The following is a 9,519-nucleotide window of genomic DNA, read 5'->3' as shown; positions in this document are numbered from 1 at the left end:
GGGATTTACAGCCCACCCTAAATCCAGGATGGTCTCATCTTGAGATTCCTAAGTAATTACATCACTGAAGACCCTGTGGCACAATAAGGTCACATTGTGAGGTTCTGGGTGGATATGAATCCCTGGCGGGACACTATTCAACCCCCTACAGACACTTATTTTTTCATCATTTGAGAGAGGAGGAGTCTCTGTATTGCAGCAGGAGTCAATGGCAGAGCCAGGACCTGAACCTGGCAGGCTGGTGTGAACACCTGTGCTGTGCTGGTCAGGTATAGAGGCCAGAAGGGCAGGCTCAGAAATGAGGACCCCTGCACTCCATCCTGCCTCCACAATGACTCACCTTCTGATTTTGTTCCTGTTCCTTAATTGTTTGGTGCCACAGATTTCGCATTTGTAAATCTAGGATAATGAGACCTACTCATAGTGCTGTAAAGAGGATTAAATATGTTGATACAGGTAAAGCACGAGAAAATGTATGCAAAGCCCCTGGGAAAGTGTCTGGCTCAGGGGAGTGGCCTCAGTAAAGCTCAGCTATTATAATCCACAATATTCCTGAGCGGCGCTAAGATGCACATGGCTGCTGGCATCTTGCAGCTGCCAGAGTTTGGACAGGACAGTTTATTATCATCAAGGCGTTTCGTAGTATTGTCATCAGATGGTTGTGAATTCTAATTGTAGCTTTCCTTACTTTTTTTGGAATATTTATTAGTTCAGAGTTCAGTTTCCTGAACTAATAAGGAACTAAGTTCTTCCATTGTGGGCTGTTTGGTTAACTCAAACGTTAGTAGACATGCTTAACTAGATCCTTTTGCTGGTGAATTTCCAGTAGACTGTGAGTACCTTCTACAGTCCAAACAGGAATCTTCTTTATCTCCTCTGGCTAAAGCAGAATGCAAAACTTCCCTCCCCAGGTCGTACCCACACAATTTGCCTGTCTAGTGACGCTCATCAAGTTTCCTCATGTGGAAAATGGAAGCAGAAGCGATACTACCCCCACGGGGTTGCACGAGGTGTCCGTGTATTAGCAGTGCAAGGTGGCGGACAGTGCCTGGCTTCCAGAAGGGGCTCGAGACATTTCAGCATTTGCGAACAAGTTCTTTTTCTACTGTGAAATGGGTACTGGGGGAAGGTGAGCTACAGTCTCAGTCTGTGGCCAAAACCATCTGAGACTCACTGCTCTGAACTGAGCCATGCTCCTTTTTGCATTTCCAAGCGCTTCATGCGTAATACCTGAAAGTCAAGAAATCCTCTTTAAACATTGGAGGACTGGGTGCATGATATGGGGTATAAAAATATTTCACAGCCTTGATGGCATGAGTTCTAATTGCACGCTTCCTTCTCCAGCCCCCGCCCATGGCAGACAGTGAAAGACTTGACCCACCCGCTGAAAAGCTGGGAAGGTCTCAAGACCACCCTCACTTCTGATGTCATCTGCAAGTCTGGAGGGTCCCCAAGACCACCCTCAGGTTCCAGAGAACTCAGAAAAGCTGTTGTACTTATAAATATTGTTTATTCCGGTGAAAGGATGCACACTAAGTTCAGCCAAGGGAAGCAGTGCATAGAGTAGGATCCAGTAGAGGTCCAGGGGCAAGCTCCCAGTTGACCTTTCCCAGTGGAGTCGTGTGGACAGCATTCGCTTCTCCCAGAGCTGATGTTCAACAACAGGCACAGAGTGCTGCCAACCGGGGGAGCTCACCCCAGCTTGGTGTCTAGAGCTTTTTTTTTACCAAGGCCCCAGGTAAACAAAGACATTCTTATCAGGCAACGGTCAGCTTGTCCCAAGTCCTGCCTCCCTGCCTTCCTCGGGTCCCCTGGACCTGTTAAGGACCAGTGAGTACAAATTAATGGCAAGCACTGTGTTTCCTCAGCCCCTGCCAGGGCACCCCCCATGCTAGGAAATGCTCTGTGGAAGACTTGGACTGTCTCCCCGCACTGGACCCTCTGCTTCTCAGACTCTGAGGAAGAGTTGGCCCACTGTGAGAGTCTCTGTCGGGATAAACCAGAGCCAGAAGCCCAGTGGAAGAAGCACTGTGCACGGAATCCCATGAATCAGCTCAGAGCTGATGAGTGAGGAAGCCCCTGAGGACGAGGGGACCTGTGTCTTAGTTCTGGGTCAGAATAAAAGAAGGAACAAAAATCTCACAGAAGATCCTTGAGTGAGTACGTGTTGTATCCCCAAGACTGAAGGGAGAGGGGCCTGCAATGAGGGCTCAATTAAGGAGCTAAAATGTGAGACATTATTGTCTCCAGACTTAACTATTGAGGCATTTGTCAGGCAATAAATGATGCAATGTGGGTCATAAAAGAAATCTTCTGTTAATGGACCGGTGCATGAGAGAAAGGAGTGGGATTTGGAGTGAGGGGATCTGGTTTCGAATCCTGGCTCTGCCAGAACCAGCTGTGTGACCTTCAGCCGGTCATGCGCTGTCAGGTGGGAGGGTCTGATTTGTTCATCTGGGCGTTGAGGACAACGGTGACAGGCCTGGCCGCACGGCTGCTTGGTGAAAGAACTCTGTGGGAGAGTGAGAAAAGCTATTATGGTAGCAAGTACCGATAGGAAGGAGGCGGTGTGTGGACAGCGGAAGGGACTCTGTTTCTCTAGATACGACTCTGGAACATTCTCTGCAGTTGCCCCTTTGGCAACAAGATGGGATGGTTGGGGGCAGGGACAGAACAGGATGCCTCTATTTGTGGTTTGTATAAATTAATTCCTGGAACATCATGACAGCAAGAAAGAAAGCTTTGTAAGTAGCAGATTTGGACCCCAGAATTCAGCAGAATGATCAAGTCAAGGCAAGGCATGGCATCTGAGTCTCCGGGAATTGCAGGCATTGCAGTGATTTTTTGGCATGTGCAGGAGCAAGCAGAAGGATGTCTTAGAGTCTGTGTAAAGACCTACAGGAAGGGGAGAAAGGGAGGCAGAAACATTCCATTTTCTTCAATGAGATAAGCAGACATTTGAATCCCCTAATTCTACAGCCTCAGGGTTCCTTACGGTGGGGGGTAAAGTTGGGGCTTTCCTCAGGTTTGAGAATCTCTCTCCTGCTTGAATTCTGCCATGAGAGGCCGCCTTCCTTGGGCCTTATAGGTGTTTTGATTTGATTTTGATACATTCTATTTTTTTAAAGTTTCAGTCATTCCTGGGAGGGGTCATTTTTCACCTGTGGTTTTTTTCCCCCCCATTTTCTTTTTTGTATTGAGGTAAAATTTACATCACATAAAATTAGCCATTTCACTGACATTTAATACATTCACAGTGCTGTTGGACCACCATCTTTGTTTACTTCCAAAACACTGTCGTCATCCCAGAAGGAAACTGGGTACCCGTTAGCTAGGCAGCTACTCCCCATTTCCCCCGGCCTCACTTTTCCCCAGTCCCTGGAAACCACCAGTCTGCTTTCTGTCTATGGATTTACTTTCTGTATGTTTCATCTGAATGCAGTCATTTACTATGTGGCCTTTTGTGTCTGGCTTCTTTCACTCAGCATCACGTTATCGAGGTTCATCACATGGCACGTGTCAGAACTTCATCTCTTTTTATGGCTGAATAATATTCCATTGTATGGATAGACCACATTTTATTTATCCATCCATCATAGATGGGCATTGAGTTGTTTCAGCCTTTTAGGTATTGCCCACAGTGCTGCTGTGAACATGAGTCTACAAGTGTTTATTTGAGTGCCTGTTTTCAATTCATTTAGGTATATACCTAGGAGTGGAATTGCTAGGCCGTATGGTAATTCTATGTTTAACTTTTGGAGAAACTGGAAAACTGTTTTCCACAGTGGTTGTACCATTTTACGTTCCCAAGAGCAGAGAATGAGGGTTCTAATTTCTCTACATCCTCACCAGCACTTAGTATCTGTCTTTTTTATTGTAGCCATTCCAATGGGTATGAATTGGTATGTCATTGTGGTTTTGATTTGCATTTCCCTGATGACTAATGATGTTGTTGAGGATATTTTCATGTGTTTATTGGCCGATTATATAACTTTGGAGAAATGTCTAGTCAAGACCTTTGCCGAGTTTTTCATTATGTTATTTGCTTTTGTTGTGATTTTGTAGGAGTACTTTATATACGCTGAATGCTAGGCCCTTATCAGATAGACAGTTTGCATATATTTTCTCCCATTCTGTAGGTTGTCTTTTCGCTTTCATTCACTTGTTTTTAAATAGTGTCCTAGACCTGCTGCTATGTGTGGATTTGATTAATTAATCTTGGAGGGAATCTTTGCTTCCCATCAATCATTTCTTGGTGGTGCTGGGATGTCTGGCTTAATGCACCTGTCTTTGCTGACACTCCTCTAACTCCTCCATATAATATTTGGCTGCCTTTGGTATCCCTTTTTTGTTCGTGGGAGAGGGTGCCCAGGGTCTCACTGGGGCCTTTTCTTGTGGGTCCACAGGCTTCTGGGAAGCAGAAGGGAGCTGGTCACCTTCCCAGCCCAGCATGCACTGACCTCTGCAGCATTAGTTCACAGCATTAGTTCACATCCCCAGAAGTCCCAGCAGGCCCTTGTGGTGATACCTGTGTTCAGTGAAGGCATAGTAAGCAGTGGGTACCCCACGGCCTGCCTTCATCCTTGACCCTCCAGATGCATACACAGCATTGGGCCAAGCCCCCAGGTTGCCCTGGGAGAACATGGATGTTGTCCATGGACTCCCTGCTGTTATCGAGGAGATGTTTTCTGGTTAGTAGCTACATGAGGATCATTTCAGGAGCAGTGTACAAAAAGAAAGAAACCCAGACTGTGAGCTCTCCTTGGCCTTTTCTCAATGGCAACATACTTGGGTCTTTGATTCTTCCTGGTGGAACTGTGTTCTGTGAACATTGTGCCAGGCAGCACCTGGTCCCGTTATCCCGCCTGAATGCCACGTTTGTTCTTCAGACACCTGAGGACTGGGTGCTCCTGTCCATTCCTGCTCCCAGAGTGCCCAGTGCAATGGCCTCCTCTTCCATCCCCTGGGCTGTGCGATCTTCTGGCCTTGTACAGCCCACCCCGCGTCTTAAAGACTCTTCTCCATCTCCAGGTGAAGAACAGGCCTTGCAGATCCATCTCTCCTGCCCCGAGGCATCTGTCTCATTTGCATCTTGCTGGGGTCCCTGGAGCAGCAAGTGATCTGGTTCCCAGCACACTGATTAAACAGAAAATTAACGCACATGGCAAAAGCTGGGGCTCCTACTTCCAGGCACTTGTAAAAATTACAAGACACTTCGTTTTTAAAGGAAAGTCACTTGCCACCACCCTTCCCCACATCTCCCAGAGGAAGGGGGCGACGTTACACATACTTTCCCGGTGATCTGCTCTAGTGCCATATTTTATTACCTGTTTCAAACTAAAATGGTTTTATTATATATAGTATCATTGTTTTCCCACCCCACAGAATTAAGGCGGCAGCAGGTGTGAAGATAATGGCAGTGAGAGTCAGCAGTGAGGACCAATGGGCAGTCCAGGAGGAAATTGATAATGGCAGCACTCAGACGTCGGCCACCCTCACCTGCATGGGCCATCGCCCGGACACGCAGAGCAGGTAAGCGTGGAGATCCCCAAAGCACCTAGGCAGCGGGGAGGAGGGGAGCGGCTGCCGGAGCTGATAGCAAAATAATGCGCGTGTGGATAAAGCGATGCCTCTGCATTTAATGCGCAACGGTTTCCTTTGCGCTCATCAGCGTAGCTCAGCCGCGCCGCTTCTGAATGGCTCCATTACTGAGATATGCCACGGTATCGAGGCTTCTATCCTTGATGCTCTTCACACATAAATGACCTAATTAGGTCGGCAGTCTCAAAAATCACCAGAGTTCACATCTGTCACAGCATCGAGTTTGGTAACCGCATTTAAAATTTTTATCTTTATTATTACTATTGTTATTGTTTGCAGCGAAGAGTTGAAGAAGGAAATGGGGGAAATAAAAATGATTTAAGAGGCAAGGGGAAAATGTACTTAGTAATGAGTAAACCAAGGGTAGCTTTAGCTATCGGGCATTTGTCCCTTAGTGCTTAAATATAGTCATTTTGCTGATATCACACTTGGGAATTGGCACATGGCCTCAGAATCTTAATTTGAATGAACTTGGCATTGCTGGAAGGCAGCCTGTCTTCTCCCATTCAGACACCAACCTTGGGCTTTACAGGGCTGAACTCACCTGGACCCAGAGAGAGGTGATCACGTGTCACCTCATATCAGGACACCCGGCAGGTAGAAAGAGCTCTCACCTGTGTTGCAACCGCCTTCCCTACACAGTCCCATTGCCTCTATTTTCTTCTTGTTTCATTGAACACCAATCTTCTATGAGATTGCTTCACTGGGAGGGCTAACAGGTTTTGCTGGACATGTGGCCTCCTGCTTTAAAACCTCTGGCTCCTACTTCTCCTGGGAGGGGGCTCAGACTCCTCAGCTTAGCACATGAGCCCCTTCCGAGTCTGCCGCTTATCACCATATATTGTCACAACCAGTTCTCTTTCTTCCCTAGTCTTTAAACTCTTCAAGGCCTGCAGCGTTAGGAATGGGGGAGGCCTTCCGTGAATGAATGAGGGTCTGGGCAGAGGGGAGCATGAGAAATGGAGGGTCTTTTCCAATGAGTTGCTGGCAAGTGCTGTCTCTTCTTGGGTGACCCCAGCCAACCTCAGCTAGAACTCTCTTCTGCTGGCTTTTGAAGATCTCTTTCAGAGGGAGAGAAGTGACTCAGACGGAGTGGTCCAAAGCCTTCCATTAGGAATCACTGACCAAGTGATCTGGATGCCTCTTACTCTAAACTCTACGTTCCGGTCATCATTCTCTACATTTATCCACAGAGTTTTCAGCCCGCAACCCCGCTTGACCCGTGGTTTCCCTGCAGATTTGTATCTGCCTGCCAGACACTCCTAAATTCCGGGTTGTTAAAGTTTCTAGGGAGCCTAGGATTTTTACATTTGCTTAGGTGCTTTCAGTTGCAAGTCATAGAATATTCACCTAAAAGTGGCTACTGCAGCAGGGTTTTATCATCTCACATAAAAGAAATTGAGAGGTAGATGGTGCCATGGATGGTGAACCCAGCAGCACAACGGTGTCTCCTGGGTGTTTTCTGTCTTCCCACTCCAGTGGACCCAGTGCCCTGACTGTCACTCTCCAGCTTGTGTTCCTCATGGTCACAAGACGGCTGCAGCTGTTCCAGGCATCACAGACTCACCCAGCGATATCTAAAGACTGGGAAGGGGTGGGGAGTGGGTCTCTCTTCATGTGTCCCTTTTTACCAGGGAAGAAAACCTTTCCAACAATATCCATGGAAGTCTTCCCTTTAGATCTTATCAATACGCAGTGGGTTCCACGCTTTTGCCCAAGAGGCAGGGCACCCTTGGAAAATGAGTATCTGGTATTATTTCCAGGCTTTGTAGTGGGAAATGGTCTCTGTTGCCAGGGAATGAGGATGGGAGAATGGGTGCCTGCTGGGTGGTTGGCTCACAGTGTTTGCCACACTCTTTGAAGCTGGCTTCTGTCAAAGGTTGTAGCTTGATTCTTTACTTTGCCTGGGGGCCCTGTGTGTTTGTATTCCCAGTGGCAGACTTCCTCTTGGTTGCTGGGCTTGTCAGGTGGCTTTATGTCCCTGCAGGTGGAGAAGTTCGGGGGTGGCCTGGTACCAGGAATGTAGAGTCAGGTGCTCAAGCAGTATCCTTAGCAACCTGTCTCCCTGGTTTGGCTTTTTCTCAGACAGGCCCTTCCCTCCTGGAGGCAAGATGACTGCCAGCAGCTCCCAGCAAACATCTGCTAACTTGGTCACTTCAGGGAGAAAGCTGCTGTCCCCAGACAGGCCAGGCACAAGTCCCAGTGCTGGTCACCACAGACTCTGTTTGGCATAACTTAGATTGTGCACCCACCCTGAACCAATCACTATAACCAGCCCTGAACCAGGGGTTTTGACCAGCCCTAATGGAAGAGCTTAGGCAGATAATAGGGGAGGGATTGTAGGTGGGCAGCAGATGCTGACGGGGACAGGAGCTGGAGTGGGCACCACCCCAGTTACCTTAGCCTCATGCCTCCTGCTGTTGTGAGTCCAAATGGGATTTTCTGGCTCCCTGCCCTCAGAAATCACTGTCTGGGTACATAATGGTGATATCCATGGTCTATGCTTAGGACATTAATTTTGTTGATATATTTGACTGACCAAGTGGTAATGTTTTAAATTGAAGAGCAACCTGGGCCATGGTTATCACTTTTTGCTTCTGTGAGAATCAGTTTTGTATTCTCTTTAGAAAAGATAAAAAAAAAAAGGTTACAGGGGAAAAAAGTAAAGTAGTTATATAAGCAGAGTTACATAATTATGAGACACTCTCACATCATCTCATAAAGGAGAAAGGGTGTCCTCTTTCTCCTTCTCTTTCTCCACATTTAGTATCTGACCTCCCTTGGATCCTAAGAAGGGCAGGGATTGTCACTTTGGCATGACAATCTATGTTTACCTAATCTCGCAAAACCCATTCCATCATCTAAATAAATAATTGCTTCTTTTTATCCCTTTTTTTGTTGAATTATAATATCAAATGAGGTGTGAAGTACAGGCTCGTGGACCATGCTTGCCGGCTAACAAAGTGAATATATGAATATATCCTCAACAAAACACCCTGCAGAAAGCTGTAATCTCTGAATTGTGACAACCTTGAGTGGAATAGAGTTTTTGATAGAATATAATGTACAAACTGCCTGAAATTCTGTGATAAGAATTAGAAATGTGTTGTATGGGAAGACCCGACGTGCTCGGTTAGAAAGGCAGTAAAGATCTTAATTTAAAATATTTTAATGAACACTCATTGTGAGGAAATGTGAGTAATAAAGATGAAATCCACAAGATAAAGAGTGGTGTTGCCAAAAGAGGATAGAGGAGATTAGAAAAAAAAAGCAAATTTGAAAGTGTTCAGAACAGATAACACTGAACCAAGGGAAATGAAAGCTGGATGATGGACTATTTGCATGGAAGCCACGTGCAGCCAGGTAGGTTGAGATGAGGTTGTTCTTTGAATGATTCTCGTCTGGCTCTTGGGACCCAAACCTCAGAGAAAATAAACTGCAACTTTTTATGTGGTCAGAAACCACAAGACAGAGCCCATTCTTTTCTAAAAACTCGAATAGAGGGAGATAAAAGCTCAGAGGATAGGCAAGCAACAGCCCTAAAATAGATTTCTTCAAAAAAACAGGTGCACCCATTTGCTGTAACCCAACTCAAGGTAAAGTCAAGATCCAATCCAGATGTTCACTGTGAAGGGTACTGTATTAGTCCGTTCTCACACTGCTGATGAAGACATACCCAAGACTGGATAATTTATAAAGGAAAGAGGTTTCATTGACTCACAGTTCCACATGGCTGGGGAGGCCTCACAATCAGGGCTGAAGGCAAATAAGGAGCAAAGTCACATCTTACATGGTGGCAAGTAAGAGAGCTTGTGTCAGGGAACTCCCTTTTATAAAACCGTCAGTTCTCATGAGACTTATTCACTGTCACAAGAATAGCATGGGAAAAACCCACCTCCATGATTCATTTACCTCCCA

The 9,519-nt window shown here is 46.4% G+C and overlaps 1 protein-coding gene across 9 annotated transcripts in view; it reads left to right on the top strand.

Annotated features, from left to right (window-relative positions):
* The window catches only part of LOC105493580 (transmembrane protein 132B), a 504,000-nt gene that overhangs the window by 256,816 nt on the left and 237,665 nt on the right, over positions 1–9,519 (top strand). For 7 of the 9 annotated variants that reach the window (XM_011761336.3, XM_071070810.1, XM_024796551.2 and 4 more), the window contains one exon: positions 5,386–5,532. In XM_011761336.3, coding sequence (XP_011759638.2) covers positions 5,386–5,532 — 147 coding nt within the window. Of the gene's footprint in view, positions 1–213; positions 457–2,133; positions 2,157–5,385; positions 5,533–9,519 lie in introns of those variants that run through there. The other 2 variants (XM_011761362.3, XM_071070811.1) reach the window with 2 other exon arrangements.

The sequence above is a fragment of the Macaca nemestrina genome, chromosome 10 (assembly GCF_043159975.1).
Source record: "Macaca nemestrina isolate mMacNem1 chromosome 10, mMacNem.hap1, whole genome shotgun sequence".
NCBI classification, from domain to species: domain Eukaryota; kingdom Metazoa; phylum Chordata; class Mammalia; order Primates; family Cercopithecidae; genus Macaca; species Macaca nemestrina.
This window is presented reverse-complemented; position numbering and strand designations above follow the sequence as displayed.